Source organism: Trifolium pratense, linkage group LG2 (genome assembly GCF_020283565.1).
Source record: "Trifolium pratense cultivar HEN17-A07 linkage group LG2, ARS_RC_1.1, whole genome shotgun sequence".
Classification (NCBI taxonomy): Eukaryota; Viridiplantae; Streptophyta; class Magnoliopsida; order Fabales; family Fabaceae; genus Trifolium; species Trifolium pratense.
The window spans coordinates 11,966,165-11,984,858 of NC_060060.1; the positions used below are offsets into that span (position 1 = coordinate 11,966,165).

The 18,694-nt window shown below is 33.6% G+C and overlaps 2 protein-coding genes and 1 pseudogene across 2 annotated transcripts; 1 reads left to right on the forward strand and 2 right to left on the reverse strand.

Moving 5' to 3' along the window:
• The first annotated feature begins 703 nt into the window (after nt 1-703).
• LOC123910342 (putative glucose-6-phosphate 1-epimerase) lies at nt 704-4,196 on the forward strand. The gene is made up of 10 exons (XM_045961438.1): nt 704-861; nt 975-1,085; nt 1,182-1,295; nt 1,922-1,973; nt 2,243-2,380; nt 2,503-2,601; nt 2,890-2,987; nt 3,426-3,533; nt 3,616-3,697; nt 3,912-4,196. Exons 1-10 carry the CDS (start codon nt 791-793, stop codon nt 3,975-3,977), a joined length of 939 nt encoding a protein of 312 aa, XP_045817394.1. The 5' UTR covers nt 704-790; the 3' UTR covers nt 3,978-4,196.
• A 448-nt stretch (nt 4,197-4,644) lies between these two features.
• Nucleotides 4,645-5,061, reverse strand: LOC123904184 (ethylene-responsive transcription factor 8-like). The gene has a single exon (XM_045953874.1). The coding sequence runs from the start codon at nt 5,059-5,061 to the stop codon at nt 4,645-4,647; it is 417 nt and encodes a 138-aa protein (XP_045809830.1).
• A 2,824-nt stretch (nt 5,062-7,885) lies between these two features.
• On the reverse strand, nt 7,886-15,964 carry LOC123904185 (annotated as a pseudogene).
• Nucleotides 15,965-18,694: the final 2,730 nt, after the last annotated feature.

Genomic DNA, 18,694 nt, shown 5'->3' on the forward strand with positions numbered 1-18,694 from the left:
TTTAAATTTTTTTATTATTTATAACTTGTCTCACATATGATAATTATATTGAATTTTTTATCAATGATAATTTGTCTCATATACGATAGTTAAAATATTTGTTTAGAGACATTCAATTGAATATAATTTTGAATAAGTGAATAGGGGAAAAAATTGAATTTGAAATTTGGTGTCATACATTGAGAATCGAAATTGGAAGAAGTTAAAATAGTCAAAACCAGGGATGTCACATGTCATATGGTTGGCTTAGATGGCTTGGGCCAATCTCAATTATACATTTCCTTTTCACTCACAAAATGTCATATGGCTTAGATGACTTGGTTAGTTATGTACTTTTAGGTTAGTTACCAAATTTTTGGACATTAATTGCCCTTACTTTGGACACATGACAACATTTTAAGTAAGAGCAATTGAGAGTTTTCTAAGACAATCAACTTTCTTATATATTAGATAAATTTACAAATAAATAAGATTTTTATATATTATTATAAGCTTATTGAGAAGAAATAAGCTTGTGAAGCTATAATTTTTGTTAATAAGAACTTATAAATTAAGATAAAAACATATTAACAACCGATAATGTATTGGCTTGAAAACTGAGAGTATGCTCATTTTAAAGTCTCTACTGACAATTTGATGGACTAATTTAGCTTTCTTCAAAAACACCAGAGAAGGTAGTTAATTGGAATATCCGATTTTCCATGGGTAGGAGACAAAAAGGATAACAAATTAACAACCATATATATAATGAAATGAAAAGAGAAAAAGAAATAGTAGTATTTCTGTTAATATGGCGATGGCTTCTATGGCTTTCTGTGGTGTCAACACAGTGACCTTTCAGAACCGTAGGAGACACAACAGGTTAATCAAAACAAAATCAAAATCCATTCATAGTTTTCTTTTATATCTTCCAATTTTATGGCCTTTAATAATGTAATGATTTATCAACAATTTGTTTGTTTTTTGTGATGTAGTGGAATGGTATGTGCAAGTTTGGGAAACAAAGAAGTAACTAGTTTGGGAGTAAGAGTTACGGAAGGTGAGGGCAATTTGCCTAAACTTGTTCTCACTTCTCCGGCTGGTAGGTGCGTGGATCATTCTCTATGCTCTTTGTGTGTATATTTGTTGAACTTTATGGTTAAGTAGAATGAATTATATGTGGAATTTTTTATTGATTGTAGTGAAGCTGAAATATATCTTTTTGGTGGTTGCATTACCTCTTGGAAAGTTCCCAATGGCAAAGACCTTCTTTTTGTTCGTCCTGATGCTGTTTTCAATAAGAAGAAACCAATAAGGTTCTTGTTTTTAATCAATTCTTCTATTATTATCTATGAAATACCGACACCAACACCTCACACAAATACTTAGACACCGGTAATTATTTGAAAAAATGGAAGTGATTGGATATAGACTCCGTTTGGCAAAAAAAAAAAATAGCGGATAGCTGATAAGTTAACATATAGCGGATAGCTGATAAGTTAGCATATCGCGGATGAACTTATAGCTTATAGCGGATAACCTAGCTGGTTGAATTTCTAGTGTTTGATAAAATAAGCAGTTGAACTAGCTTATAAATATGAAACGACATATGTTTACTTGATATTTAATTTTGTTCAAGTAAGACGACATGGGTAAAATTGGAAGAAAAAATGATAAGCTATAAGCTTATCAAATTAAGTTATAAGCTAGTAGAAAAAAGCTATAAGCTCATGAGAAGAAAATGTTACCAAATAGGTATTTTTTTAAAATATGAGCTTATAAGCTATAAGCTCAAAAAAAAGCTATAAGCTCAAAATTTGGCATTGCCAAACTAATGCTTCCGACACCAGACACGTCTTCAATCAAAAGTGTCAGTGCTACAAATTGTGATTTACTGATTTGGGATCCCTCAGATACTGATTAATTTTTTTTGCTGGAACAGTGGAGGAATTCCACATTGCTTTCCACAGTTTGGTCCTGGTGCAATTCAGCAGGTATGTTCCTTTATTCAATCTTATTTTCTTGCAGTTCATTTTATTCTGTTTTTCAATGTTACATATATGAAATTCAAATACAAAAAATTGACGACTAATTGGTTTTGGTATGACTGCTACATACTACTATTGTATGTAGCTTAGTGAAAATAGTGATGGAAAATTTGGTGCTTCCATTTTAGTCAATAAAGCTTGTGTGTATTAAACGAAATCACAAGTAGTTTGTATCATATTTTGTTAAAACGTTTGATTGGTTGAGTTTTTGACAGCATGGGTTTGCAAGGAATCTGGATTGGACTGTTGGTGATTCTGAGAATGTGGAGGGAAATCCCGTTGTAACTCTGGAACTGAAGGATGATTCTTATAGTCGCGCTATGTGGGATTTCAGCTTCCATGCTTTATACAAGGTCCTCAAGGGCTTGTTTTCTTCAAGCACAGCTCACCTTTTCAATACTACTGGATTATGATTATGAGTACACACTCTTTTGTTATCAAATCATGATGCGATTTCATGTTTCCCTTGTTGCAGGTCACACTAAATGCTAAAAGTCTTTCGACCGAGTTAAAAGTTAAAAATACAGACAATAAACCTTTCTCTTTCAATACTGCCTTGCACACATATTTTCGGGTAAGTGACAATGGTCGTAATTTTGAATAATCGCTATGGAATTACCTAAATGGAGTTTTACATTTGTGCTTGAATATTATTGACATTTAGTATTATGTTTGCTGGATATCTGATCAGAAACAAAGCATCTTATGCCTAACAATATACAAACAATTTTCTTCCAAAAATAGTTTGAATGAATCTTAATTATTCTATTTCATGATTTTTCTTAAGTCAATTTTATTGCTTACATTTGCTGCTTAAACTTGTGAAAGTAATCATTTTGTAACTCAATTTTGTTATACACAGGCCTCTGTAAGTGGTGCATCAGTTAAAGGGTTAAAAGGTTGCAAAACTTTGAACAAACATCCGGATCCTAATAATCCAGTTGAGGGTAGTGAAGAAAGGTCTGTATCTTTATGTCTGTGAATTCTTAAATTAAAATTTAGCATGGTCACTACTTGTATAGATAAACAAAAAATTGTGACTACTGAAATTTGCAATTATCTTTACTGTGTGAGATATATACAAAACATGCATTTTCTTGTTCATAACCGCTGTATGTTATATAAGACAGCTAATGACCGGAAAGCCTACCTTCTTTGTTTCCTCATTATGTCTCGAATTGAACTAGAATTCTGCAACATTTCATTTATTTAGTGGCCAAGTCTTTTATGTTGCTTATTTCAATTTTCATCCCTTTTACGTTACTCATCTTTCCTCTAATGCACAAGTATATTTTGTTCTATAATCCATGTAAGACCAAAATTTCATTCAATGATAACGAATCAAATATTGGCGCCAAGTCTCTTAATTTAGCTTAATTGACCATCTTCATAATGCAGGGATGTGGTCACATTTCCAGGATTTGTAGATTGCGTTTATCTTGACGCATCAAATGAGTTGCAACTTGATAATGGCTTGGGTGATATAATATCTATCAAGAACACAAAGTATGCAATTTTAAGCTTATATTACAATTTTACTATTTCATTGTCCAAGGCACGGGCTTATACTCCTTTGCCTCTTATGTAGCTGGTCAGATGCAGTGTTGTGGAATCCTCATCTTCAAATGGAAGCATGTTACAAAGATTTTGTTTGCGTTGAAAATGCTAAGGTAATCAGTTTACAAACATCAACAACATACCCTGCTAGGCTGTGATTTGTTCTTGATTACAACGTCAACATGATGGAAATTGAATTAAATAGACTGCTTGTGGTTTTTTAACATGTCTCGGAGCATCCTGCAGTATTATGATATCTAGAATAATGTTTGAGCGTTCTCTGTTTATTCTTCTGAATTATAAATTCTACTATTTTTAATGCTTCAGATTGGAAGTGTCCAGCTAGAGCCAGAACAAACTTGGACGGCCGTGCAGCATCTTACCATTGCTTGAACAGTAACCGTGGTTCTGCATTATCAATTATTTTTTTGCCTTATTTGATTTGTCTACAATCTGTATCTTTTGTATAATAATTAACTAATCCACTAATAGTTGATTAGTGGTGAGGGATATGTCATTTGTGAGAGGTTAAAGTCGGAACTCATTACATATGTAACATTGTTGTAGCAAACAAAAGAAAGTTGTAATAATTATATTTTCCTTCATTTTTAATCTTTTCCACATTTGTGAGGGGTGTCACTTTTTATAAACTATAGTCAAGCCCTATCTTTAATCAATGTGGGAATTGGTTTTTTCAATACACCCCCACACGCCCAACACTATTGGGCTTGGTGCGTGGCCCATTTGTGAGGGGTGTCACTCTTTATAAACTATAGTCAAACCTTATCTTTAATCAATGTGGGAATTAGGTTTTCCAATAGGATTCTCACTTGAACCATTCTGTTCCACTCTCCGGCCGCAGCATGAATGCTTTCCAAATGGATATGAAGGCCACCAAGATCAGGATCCAATTTAATCAAAACTTTACCAAAAAGCCAACCGCTATCTCAGCTATCTCAGGATCCAATAAAACTGTGATTGCAAGAAGCTATCTCAGCTACGAGCAACGCTATCGCCTCGGTACAAGTCATAGCTGAAGAAGTCAACCGGATGATCCCCATCATCCAATACATCTGAGACGATCATGTCCCGTCACATGCAACGAATCAATATAGGTCCTAGAGAATAAAATAGGCCCAAGATCCATTGGATAATTGGTCTTTGCTTTAGCACCGCGGAACATAATCGCTTTTTCGTCATAAGCTTTAGCGGCTTCCAAAGCATTATTGAAGGTTCCTAGCCAAACCTGCACTTTCTTCGAAGGATCTCTGATTTCCGCGGCGTATCGTCCCCATGGCCACTTCCGAACACCGCGGTAGTGGATTTCCGTCTCCGGAGTAGGAGTTTCGTTCAGCGGAGTGAGGATATCGTTCTCTGCCGGAGTTTGATTTTCGTTCGGCGAAGGAGGAATCGGTGCTCGAAGCACTAGTCTCGGTAGTGGTAATCTTGGTTCTCGGGTTAATCTCTGGCGAGCCATCGATGCTGTTACCAAAAAAAAAATCTGGAAGAAGAAAAAAAATGATGGTTAAGAAAAAAATTAAAAGATGATTCGGTAGCACAAATCTCTTCATCCTCCGTATCGAAATTCATCGGAGCATCGGTGTCACTTAGATATTTTTTTTGGTAACAGCATCGACGGCTCGCCATAGATTAACCCGAGAATCGAGGTTACCACTACGGAGACTGGTGGTTCGAGCACCGATTCCTCCTTCGCCGAATGAAAATCGAACTCCGGTAGAGAACGATATTATCACTCCGCATAACGAAAATCTTACTCCGTAGACGGAAATCCGCTACCGCGGCGCTCAGAAGTAGCCATGGAGACGATACGCCACGGAAATCAGCGATCCTTCAGAAAAAACGCGGGTTTGGTAGGATCCTTCAATACCGCTTTAGAAGCTGCTAAAGCATATGTAAAGCTAAGACCAATTATCCAATGCATCTTGGTTGGGCCTATTTTATTCTCTAAGACATATATTGATTCATTACAGTTGGCAAGACAAATACGAAGAGCCTCCGCAAAATACACGCTGGTGGCAGGAAAGTTATACATGATAGGAGTACCAAAATCTGTTTTATTGTACCTCACTGTTTCCTTCTAAGAGTACTTGGTGTTTTCTGTTGTATTTTGTTTGATTTTTGTTGTATTTTGTTTTATGTTCACTGTTTGACTCAAGTTGTTATCTTTGTCTCTTGTTGGTAGGATAAGAGATATTGGAAGTTATTGGTTTGGTTAGGATATAGAGATATTGGATTGAAAATGCCTTAGTGTTTTCTGCCCTTTCTGTGTACACCATTGCCCATGACTTATATTGTTTAGTTAACCATGTTAGTTTTAATTTGTATTTGGGAAATATCCCTGCACAATGCACATGATGATCAATCAGTTTGTACCTTTGGTTTCTCTATCAATTGAATGAACTATTTTAACTGTCAAAAAAGTAAACATCGCTGTAAAACTTTTCAATAATTAAATTATAAAAATGATCCTTTAGCATGTATGGGGTTGTATAGACAATAACCAAGAAAAGTTCAGTATTTATATTTCTGTGATCTGTGGACTTGAACTGACCATTGCTATATAGCAAAGAATGTACTGATATTGTTTTGCAGATCTGGTCCATTGAGTGATAAGCTTTAAACCAAGCATTTTTTTTTTTTGAACAAGCGCTTTAAACCAAGCCTTGTCAACTGTGCTCCTCTTATGATGCATCAGACTTGGAGTTACTGGTTTATATGTTTCAGCGGAAGCCGAGCTTGGTCGTAATGATTGCTGTTCAGGATATAATGGCTCTTGTTTATTCTGGTAAAATGTTTTTTGCGCTCCGGCCTAGTTTACCTTATCGTGATGGTAGTATCTCATAAGGCTTTGCATGTTATGCTCGGGTCTGAAGCCATCTCTGCTTCTCATGCTCTTGAGTTATGTGTGGCATTGGCATGAGATCCCGTCACGCTGTGGGTGGCTAGGCTTCTGCGGTATTGATGCAGCTTTGTGTTCGATTTGCGGTCGAGTGCTAAAAATCCGGTACATTCCGTTTTGTTTCCCATCCATATGTTTTCCTGCTGTGGAACTGGCTATTAAGCATTAGAACTGATTCCAAAATTATGGTATAGATTGGATGCTCTACTGATATTAAATGGTCTGTCACTGGTGCTATATAGTTATGTCATCTGCTGTTGCTAGTATTGAACATATATTAAGAAGGAAAATGTTATTTAGACACAATGTTTTAACAAAAATACAACAAAACTACACTTTTTGCTTTTTTTAATATTTGTTGCACACCTCGATATTCGTGATGTGAGTGGAGAAAGTACGATGTCGTATTTTTGTCCAACCATTTTGTGTTTACATAGCACATCTCTATTAAGAATTATATTGGATTTGTATGAGGTCTGGAGTCTCTAGCTACCCCATAGAATTGTTGAGGAACTTGGTAGCACTTATGATTGTTCCTAATCTCTGTACTGTATCTATCCTTTAAGTACTGCTTGTACATGGGATATTGCATTAATATTATTATCTTTGCCTCTTCAAAAAAAATTTACAAAATGTTAAAATATACTTATATTTTAAAAAGTTGTATATATAATCTGAGTTGCAAGATAGTTTATGAACAACAATTTCCTCTCTGGTACTAAGTCCTAGCAAAAATCTAAACCAAAACCCCTTATGATAATTTGAGCATGGATTCAATGTGTTTCCTTATATATGTTGAAAGTGCAAACATGCTTTGAGAAGGAAAGGAAAAGTGTAAGCATTATGCAATAATGAATAATGAAGTGTTTGATGCTACAAAACAATTCCCTGATCATGACGTTCTACATGACAGTAGTTGCAAAGCTGAAGTAAAAAAGCTATGGAGAGAAGAGAAATGTTGTTCTAAATTGGTGGTTTTCAATTGTTTACATTAGTTTTGGATAAGATATTTGTAGACCAAACACTATCATGTTTCATTTGGACTTCTTTTGGCTATTTTCATGTTGTTACAAGTCAAATTTTCTTAAAGAATTACATGAGTTATTACAAGGCACTTTAGTGATTGCCTCTATTTGCAGTTGTAACACAAACACAAACAAGAGCTAGCTGAAACTGAAACACACACCAGAAACACAAACAAAAGAGACCAAATATTTGCATTTTTCAATCAATTTCATTCAACAAAATTTAGTTCAAGTTAACAAATTTGAACCAATTAGTAGAACTAATACCAAAACAAACAGAACAATTGAAACTTGTCCTCTAAAATACCAACTAATTTTCTAATGACCAGTTAATTTTCTTCTTTAAAGAGAAAGAAGAAAAAACAGCTTTACAATCTTGCAATGATTAGCTACATTCAAAAAGAAAGCATTGCAATGATACACACCAGAATTACAATCAACAACACAGCCAAAACCCAAAAGAGCCATTTCCTGTTCCTCTTCTTCATCTGGCTTGCATAATAAAGACTATTAGTTCCACCATGGATGTAGTTACCAGCATTGGCCACATTATCCTCAATGTTGTCAATTTTTTCTCCTTGAGTCTCAACCAAAATAGCCATATCAAGAAAAACTTGATGAAGCTTATTCAAACTTCTCTGAATATCCATCACAGCTTCATGCCTAACTTGAGTACCCATATCAGCATCTGTTTTCCCAGCCAAAAACTCAACTTTGAGACTCCCTGATATCATTTTCTCCATAACCTCATCACTAGGTACCTCGCCCGTTACAGTATAGTACCTTCTCTTCAAATCTTCCTTATGATCCAACACAATCTTATCCCTTAAGGACTGAAAATCATTCATCATGTCTCTAAGCTTGACCTTCAAACCATTAGTGACAGAAACTCTTGTTCTATCATTAGGACTTCCTTCTTTGTAGCATTCTGATATGCTTCGATTCGCAATGTTGGATTTCTGAAGAGCCTCTAACCTTGCCTTGATTACATTCGCCTTGCGTAGCACGGCAACCATATCAGAATCCATTCTGTCTCTCAGCCCTCTCAGAACTTTTGCACTGTGAGTTGATTTTGTCTCTTCATTCAGTTGCTGAAGATCTAACAAGAGATTGGTAATCTCTTCCATTTCAACCTTGATTGCTTCAACTTCATGGAAGAATTGAGAAAGGTTAGGATCTTGTGTTGGGTTGAGGTTCCCTAGTTCAAGGTCAAGATCTTGTTCACAATCTTTCTGTGCTTGTTTCTTCAATTCCACATAACTTAGAAACGATTTTGTCATCAAGTCATTCATCTTTGCAATGTTTTCTCAAAACACCACCTTCAAAAAACAACCAAACCCATAATCATTACAACAAGAACAATGAAAATATTGAAACAAGAAAACATTTTTGCGATGCATACACAGTTAAATTTACATACCCTTTTTTGGAAAGATTCAAGAAATGAGTGAATTTCTCAAAGGATGCAACTTTCTGTCACCAAGTGATCTAGAATGAAAAAGAACACAAAGTTAACCATGAGAAGAGTCCAGAAGATGCATATTCAAAGCAAAAAGTGAAAAAAAGAAACCTAAAAATTGAAGAAAAGGGTTATTAAAAATTGAATCTTTAGTGTATCAATGTCATGTATAAACAAATGGGTTGTTCTATAAAGTGATTAACATTCATGTTAACAAAGAAAAACAGAATCTTGATGAAAATCAATGTTGAAAAAAATTGAATGGGTGAAGAAGAAGAGTGTGAGAGAATAGAACCTTGATATGAAACCAAAGCAACGTTGTTGTTGTTGATAGTTTGAATGGCAATTTGGTGAGAGTGTGTGTGATGAAAATGTTGAATGCAGTTTTGAAATTTGAAATGGTTCTGATTTGTTAGCATTGTTAGGGTATATATAATGATAATGGGTTAAAATTTGAATTTAGTTTTGGTAAGGGTTTTTAGAGAAACAGAAAATATCCGTTGGGTACGAATGAGAAATGAAACGTAACTGTTACGTTAGAGCTCAACTGAACCGTCACGAGTCATGATGGCAAACTCACAATTTCTCTTTTTGACTAAAGTCATAGTAATATTTTCCAATAAAAAAAACTCACAATATATTTATGGAATGTAAATTTTGTTTTTACGATTTAAAGGATAGATTTAAGAGTTTAATGATATGAAGCATTTTCCTTGACTAAAAAAATTAAATTCAGTGGTGATTGACGCTGAACTTGATAGGGAGGGGGCTGAAACCACATGATGTCAGAACTGACCCCCGAACCCGATTAAACTAGTGGTGAAAAAAAATGAAATTAAGCATTTTTTTTTTCATATTATGCATATCCATTTTTTTTATTTGATGGATATTTTGTGTCGGTGTAAATTAATTTTACACCATATTTAATAGAAATGCGTATAATTTAGTTGATAGGAAAATTACATATATGTACTAGTTAGAGTTCAAACTTCATATGCTCCATATACTTGAGACGGTCCATTTATTTAATTAAAATTGAAATTCTATCAACTAGACTACTTAAACAAAAAAATAAAAAGAAATTAAAAATTTCTCAATAAAGTGAGATGTAGTAAAGTAATTTGACAAAATATATTGTTAATAATTAATTTTCTTAAAATCAAATATATGATTGACTATAACTTGTGTTGGTGGTGCAAAACATATAATAGGCAACAAGAGATTTTAAATAATGCAAATTGACAAATTATTAGAAATATGAGGTTAAAATCATACTAAATGATTAAATTTGTTCTTGTATGGGTTATGTTAAGGTAGTACCAGGTTGGCAAAGTACCAAAACTCCATCTTAGAAATTTTGGTTTGTTTGGTGAAAATGTGAGTGAACGATTGGTTAAACAGACGGACCGATAAGTCTAATCTATTTTGTCATCTTTAATTAAATACTTGGAAATTAAATCACATAAAGTAGAATGCAAAAAGTTTACGTGAATATAACTCAATTGAGAAAAATCCACTTTTGAAAAACACCAAATCGAACACCAAACTAACATAGAGTTCATCGGTTTAGATATTTTTATAAAAAAGACGATCCAAGTCCAATTACGAATTTAATTTATATGCACCGTTGGTGTAAAGTTATTTTGCACATGCGTCCAATAATATACCGACACATCATGTATGGTAATTAAAAACACATGATATGTCACATTCATTAAATGATGTGGCAACGCGTCATTGGATGCATGTGTAAAAAAAAATTACACCGACGGTGCACAACAATTAAACTTGTCCAATTACACCTATATGTTTGGCACCAAATGTATGTATCGCTCTCAACTAAAATTCCAATAAACACTTTTTTTTGGGATTAGCTAAATTCCAATATTGATTCGCTATTATTTTGAGGAATAATGCTAGCAACACACTCTTTATTTTGAGAGGTCTAACATTTTCTGCTAGACACGTCTTGTTGGTTCTTTATGGAATTAATTAAGTCGCAAAAAATTCAAAAATGTTACTTTTCTGCTAATATTATATTGGTTTTTTATCAATTTCAAAAATGTTACATGTGCCCTTTTAACATAGAATTAGTATGCCACTTATAACAGAATTATTATGAACTATACATGGAAGTATAATTTTGAAATTAAGTCACAAAAAAGAACCATATTCAAATCATAATTTTTTTTGACAGTTCAAATCATAATATTTTTGTTACACGTGATTATTTAACTTAAGGAAAAGAGATACATTGTTACAACATATTTTTCTTCTAAAGAATGTGAACATGCACTGCATATTTTTTGCTTCAATGGACATCTTAGACTCTATCTTTGTTTTTATACATGTCAACAAATCTTTGTCACTACTATGTCTGTGGTATTGTGCTTTGTTTTTCGGCCTTTTCAACCTCAAGCTTTCGCAACATTGAGGAACTCAGCTTACCTTCACCCGATTCTCCAGAGACCAAATCTACAACTTCAATCTGCACAGATTCAGGAATAAATATTTCTAATGTGACAAGTATTTCGATAAAGTAAATATATGTTTTCTTTTGATTTTTTTTATATAATAAACATAACTAAACAAGATAAGTAATTAATTGAGACCTTCAACTGGGAAAGGCCTCTTTCTGCTCTTTTTCTGTTTACAGCCAATCCGCCAGGTAAAGTCTCTTTGCTGTAAGAGAACCAATTCCACCGTTAGTAATCAAATAACTCCATATATAGAGTTGCATGTCATTTATTTATACTGTAACTAGAATCGATGTCACAAAATCATGACAACAATTGACAGAGCAATAACGAAGATATTCAGCTCAGGGCTAGTTCTAGAGTGTTCCCTTTGTTAAAGGACCACACCGAAGTTCCCTTCAAAATGAGATGCTATATCAGGTTCATCTTAAATTTCTATCATTTAGAGAAACTAGTAATAAATCAACAAGGGAAACTAGTGTTCCCTTTCAAACAACTTACACCAAAGTACAAACCACCGGTTTAGTTTCAGTTATCGTGAATGCAAATATCACAAATCAGCTATTAGGAATGAAATACTTTGGTCACAAGTTAATTTTTATAATGTCTATTCACACCACTACCCAATACTAACACAGACAAGTATGCTATATAACAAACCTCACAATCACAGCCTCCAATTTTTCATCTATAATGGAAGGGCCATAAGGATCTGTGATTGGTACAGCTTGCACTTCCAACTCTGGCTTGATAGACTGCATGTCAGATCAAACTTATAATCAAAACTTAAATGAAAAAAAAAATGTATCTTAGAAGATTAATCGCTATATGAAATTGATGGAACAATGTTTCAAGATGCAGATTACTATCGTTCATTACCTCCCCCATGCACTAAATACTAACAATACAAAACTCTGCAACCTCTCCTGTTTACACTATGCTGATTGAAATGTATATTTTGTTGTCAGATAGATGATAAAAGATGTCTATAAATACCCTTTATGTTCCCCATCAACAAGCAAAATAAAAGCTTCAGGTTTTATAGCCAAAAATTATCCATGCCAGTGTTTTATTCAAAATAAAAAACAAAAAATACACTTTTTCATGTATTTAGAGCACGGGCAAAAATCTGTCAATGCATGGACTCAAACCTTTATGAAAGCTACGACATTATGTATCAATGCATGGACTCAAACCTTTATGAAAGCTACGACATTATGTATCCTCGTCTCAATTGGTTGTATGATTTCAGCAAACTGCATAAGTGTAACAAGGATCATATCACAAAATTGCAAATCTAAACATGAAAGAAAAACATAAGGATTATAATTTATATAACAATTAATGACTCCTTTATATGTAAAGAAGATTTTCAAATAGAAATAAGGCAATCCATGTCATGTGGCTAAGTAAGTTAACAAGATCAAAATAGCACAAGGTAGGTCCTATATCATTTATTAAAGATGTTTTTAGATAAAAGTTATATCACTGAATTTTAAGAGCTATACATTTCAAATATTTAATCTGTGGTATTCAATAGTTTTTCTCGGTTCAGGTAACACATTCAGTTTAATTGATTGAAATTATGCAAACAGATGGCTAATATTATCCTTAGTTTCGACTTCCAAATAATTTTAACGTAATTTAATCTCCTTTAACTATCCACATGATCACATCCACGATGAATTCAACATTATTTGAACAAAATAAGGTTGAAAAATAGTTCAGAAAGAGATTATGATACTTAAAAGATGAAAGCTTCAATCAGACTTCAACTTCTAGTTATTACAATGTTGTTTTAACTCTCACAACGCAAACTAACGACCAAGTCTCAGTGTACAAGATATGTCCGGATTAACAATCCGCAAGACATAAACTTAATGACAAAATCAGACAACGGGGTGTTAGAGAGATCATTAACAGCTAAAAGTTGATGTTCAAAATAGAACTCTACTGCATGTAAAGTAGTACTCCCTCCCAAATTAAATATAAGCAAAAATGATCCAAAAAGTGAAATCCAAATACATTTGACTTCTTTTATCCAAGAAAGGGAAAGGGGAGTTTCAGCAACTCCCCTGGTTCACAAAACGGCAATCTTATCAAAACAATCGATTCAATAGTTGAAACCATGAAATTATAGATACATATAAATAAAACCAATTTTGAAACAACTGAGCATATTAAAGAGAAAAGTAACATATATATATAGGTTATGTTCATACTTCTTGGTGGAAGTTTCACCTGACATCATGTGCATCAATAGAAGATTCACTTGCAATTCCTCAGTTTTCAAAATTCAAACTGACAGATGCGGCAAAAGTAACAGCTTAAACATCCATAGCCACGGGAAGTTTCAAAACATAGCATGATTTATAAATTTACCTTCAGATATACAGTTTTAAGATTTTCTACTATCATAACCCATATATGAGATTCACCAAGTAAAACAATGTGAACAAAGAAGAAAATGCCAGTTTTTTTTTTCTTTATATAAATGGAATTCATTTTGATCACACAAACATCTTATTTCACTGTTCTCTCTTGAAATCCTAAAGAGTATGGTACTTTTAGACCCAGATAGATAGTACTCATGAAGATGTCTATACAATAGTGATTGGTGTTGCTACAAATGATTTATGTTTTAAAATAAAAAAAAAAAAAAAGACCTTAAAGGTGTAAATTACCATCAGGGTGTGGCTCAGTCATGTGGTATGCATCACAGGTGAAATTTCCACCAAGAAATTCTGCATAGCATACAGAACTCTACTGCATGTAAAGTAGTACTCCCTCCCGAATTAAATATAAGCAAAAATTATCCAAAAAGTCAAATCCAAATACATTTGACTTTTTTGATCCAACAAAGGGAAGGGGGAGTTTCAGCAACTCCCCTGGTTCACAAAAGGGTGATCTTACCAAAACAACCGATTCAATAATTGATTGAACTGTAATACCAATTAATTGTGAAGTTTAGGCTAACTAGTTGAATCCATGAAATTTTATAGATACACACATAAAACCAATTTTCAAACAACTAAGTAGATTAAAGAGAAAAGTAACATATATATATAGGTTATTATGTTCATACTTCTCAACACATTTCATATATGTACAAGTAAAAAAGGTAACAAGAATAACTAACCTAACTAACTCTAAACTATTCCCTCCATTTCAAAATGAATGTCACTTTAGCATAAAAAATTGTTTCAAAATGAATGCCATTTACAATTTTCAATGTAGAATTATTATTTTACTTCCAATCGTACCCTCTAATTAATTGAGTGTACACTGCTTTTAGCAACTAATAGACCAAGGAAACTATTCAATCCACACCAAAAATAAAGAACGAAGAACAAAATATATATTTTATGATACGTCTAGAATTGGGGAAAAACGAAACCTGTTTCTTGGCAAGCATAGGGCCGTCGCAAACTCCAATCACAATACGGTGCTTTGCCAACTGAGCTGAAGCCTGCACACAAATTTTCAAACTTTGGCGTTATTAGATGAGTATAAAAATTGGAAATTTTCGAAAAATGAAAAGAAAGACGATGAGGAAAAATGGAAGTGGAGAGAGAGAGAGAGAGAGAGAGAGAGAGAGAGAGAGAGACGGTGAGAAAGAGGTGATGGCCATCATGCAATCGGTCAAAGGTGCCACCATTGACAACGGCTTCATAGGTATTGGGCGGAGAGAGGTTGGGAACCACCATTGGATCATCGTTAACCGCCATAGTGACTGAAAAACGAGAAGTAGTAGTTTGTGAGTAGTGACAGAGCTAGACTGAAATAAAAATATTGGGGTGGGCAGCCAAAACAAATTTTAATTTATAAATCAAACATGCAAATCATATTGTATACAAAAAATTAGGTTGTAATTAGCTCATACTTGATCATCAAAAAATTAAACTACATAGTTTAAAATACCTTAAAGTGATGCATTACGCAATTAACACAACTTGAAATAAACAACAACCATAATAATAAATCAATAAACAAACAAATCAACACATTACACATATGAAGCCTTGAGCAACTTATGGAAAATCATTCCCCAGTTGATGAAATCAGTAAATCAAATAACAATAAATCAACTTAATTTCATTCCCCACCTCATTTATGCACAGTTACAGAAGAATTAACTTAATCAACAATAACATGGCTTTTCAATAACAACATAGCTTATGCACAAATGAGCAACTCAACAATAACAATAGAAGAATCAACTTCATCAACATTCAATAACAACAAGATTCAACAATAGAGTTATAGAGGAACCATAAAAAGTTAACAAAAAATCAGAGTGAGGAATAAAAGGGTTTTTGCGGCAGAGAGAAACCTGCGAGAGAGAACAGAAATCAGAGAGATTAGAGAACGACGGACAACGGTGGAAGTGTGGTGCGGCGGGCGGTGGAGTGGAACTCAGCGAGTGTTTGGTTTCACGTTAGAAACCCATAAACGTGCGTTTTCTATCTTTCAACGTGATTTTTGTATTTTAAAGTGTGTTTGGGTGTCTCTTCTAAAATTGATTTTTTTGTAGTCCATTTATTTTCTTTTCTTAACAAGCCCATTAATTTAATGAGAAAAAATAAAAATATTTGTCAGATACTTCTTCCATCTTATAAAAAAAAAAAAAAAAATTCTCATGTTCCAAATTATAAGAAAAAAATTAATTTTACTTTGTCAAAAAAAAATTACTTTTACTTATTCTCATAAAATTAATTGTAAATTACATTTAATTTACTCTATCTCTTCTTTTTCCTATAATCAATAATAAAAATTCTGATCTAAACTACGGAGGGAGTATTTCTTAACAAACCCATTTTGGTAATTAATCACCCCAAAAGTAATTTTGATCTAAATTATCCAAACAATATAAATTGGAGAAAATTACTTTTACAAAATGTATCCAAACATAAACCAATTTTGTTCAACTCACTTTTAACCAAAATCAATTCTCCTATCAAACACAATTCTCTTTGCCGCTAAACCAAACACACACTTAGAATCACTACTACGCCGGTGCCGCCGTCTCACTTCGCGGGTGCGGTGTTGTTGAAATTGAGATTTTCTTTTCTCATAAAATTAACACAAATTCACCGATGTTAGGGCCGGAACCACGTGATGTCAGAACTGACCCCGAACTGGTGGTAAAAAACAAAAAAAAATTAACACAAATTCACTTTCCATTATTAACCTCCCCTCAACTTTATCCATACGTAACAAACACCCGTCTATTTTCTCACATGACACAAACCTCCCTTCCCACTTAACTCCGTTAAAGTCCATCAAATTGAGAATAGAAAGCGCGCTTCTTCAAAATTGTTACCGCCTATTCAGTTCCCTCTTCTCCTTCTAAATTCATACTTGCACTTTCATATAATGGAAAGACAAGTGTGATCGAAGGTCCAGGTGGTCCTCGGGATGCAAGAAGATCAAACACAGTTAGATGTGGAAATTGTAAGGAATTTGGGCACAACATATTGGGCTGTCAAAGAGATAAAACTCAAAAACAGGTATGACTACAAAGCTCACAGATTTTTGAGGAATTATCTTCACATTAGGTATATATTTTGATGGATATTTTGATTTTAGAGATATTTTGAAGATATGCATATGATTTTGGAGATATTTTGATGGATATTCACTGTTTTTTTGGAAATATGATGTATAATTTTTTGATAGTTACAATTCTGATATATTTTTTTTGACAAATTTGAGTTTATCAGATATATTGTGGTTTTGTCATGTTTCTTTGGTTAATTTGCAGGTTCTGTGCACTTTTGAGTTCTTAATGCTTGTTTTTTGATGTAATGGGTAGCTTGATGTTATGATGTGGGGGTGCTTCCTGATTGTATAGCTTAGAAATTTGTATCTTTTGTGCTTTAAAGTTTGAGTTGGGGAGGACTTTTGTTCTTGCTTTGGAGGTGTGATTTTGTGTTTCGGACGTTTGAGTTGCAGGTTCTCGTTTTTTAGCAGTGATTTTTGTCATGTCTTATGCCAAATCCATGGAAAAATAGTTGTTTTTAGTTTAAAAAATAAAGTGTTAAGTTGACAAGGGAGTTTTTTTTTATCCATTTTAAGAGATCTAAAGGACGTTACTGTCTAGTTTAAAATTAGATGAATGATTAACGGATAGTTAACGGTGTTAAGTTGATAAGGGAGATATTTATCTAGTTTTAGAGACTCGGGGAGGTCGGTGTCAAATTTAAAAATAGAGTGGGTGTCTGTTTCATTTAAAGAGACCTCATGGGAGGTTAGTGTATTTTTCCCTAATTTTTTTCATCTAAGGAGGAGTTAATAACAGATGAATAATTGTGTAAATTTTTTTTTAAAAAAAAAGTAAGAAAAAATAAAAAGAAGATTAAATGGCAAATTTTATATAAAATTTTCTTAAATAAAAATTTAAGGTGAACTCACCATTTTCAAGATATCAAGTGACGATGCTTTACTTGTATTTTTTTAATCTTTAAAAAACATAATTTTATTTGAAAAAATAGAGGTTGAACATTTTATAAGTTAGATGATCCATAAATTTAATGCCTTAAAGTTTTAGGTTAAAGTGTTATGTTCAACTTATTTGTGAGGTTGTTCTTAAGTCTAATATAGATGATCCTCCGGCTGCTCCCTCGTAACCCAACATCCACCATATCATACGATTAATTTAAAATATCTTTGTGATTTTGACGGAATAAAAATATTCATTAGTAGCTATGGTAGTTATAAGCTAACGTAACATTCGTCGACTTTAACCACCGAAAAGAGAAGAGCTTGATCTTGTCCAACAAAATATAGGGTGTATCTGCTGATCCTGTGAACAACTGATGGTTTCTCTCCGTCCATACAACCCAAACGCAAGCAAGCCAAATGAGCTGTAAAAATGATCGACGTCCGCGAGAGCCACCTGCTGAAGATGCAAACAACTGAACAAAATGATCACGTAGACTAGTAAAATCCACCAAAGGAATACCAATCCATGAGCGCACTAAATCCCAAAGAGAGCCGACGGTACTGCAGAAGATGAATAAGTGATGGGCTGACTCGGCTTCTCCACATCCAAAAACACAAGAGTGAGTCGTAGAAGATAAAACGCCTGAGTAACCAGGTTTACTTTTGTGGGCAACCTGTCACCGTCACGCAATAAACGTCACGCGAAAATAGAGAAGGAACCCGTTTTTGTCGGATTTTTTAAATGAGGGTGAATGATGGGCATAACTCCAAATCTTAATAGTTTG

Excerpts from the sequence above, each read along its gene's own strand:
- LOC123910342 (XM_045961438.1), top strand. The coding sequence starts at position 791 with ATGGCGATGGCTTCTATGGCTTTCTGTGGTGTCAACACAGTGACCTTT. Across the intron at positions 862-974 it reads AACCGTAGGAGACACAACAG|TGGAATGGTATGTGCAAGTT; the intron begins GTTAATCAAAAC and ends TTTGTGATGTAG. Across the intron at positions 2,988-3,425 it reads GTTGAGGGTAGTGAAGAAAG|GGATGTGGTCACATTTCCAG; the intron begins GTCTGTATCTTT and ends TTCATAATGCAG.
- LOC123904184 (XM_045953874.1), bottom strand. The coding sequence starts at position 5,061 with ATGGCTCGCCAGAGATTAACCCGAGAACCAAGATTACCACTACCGAGA.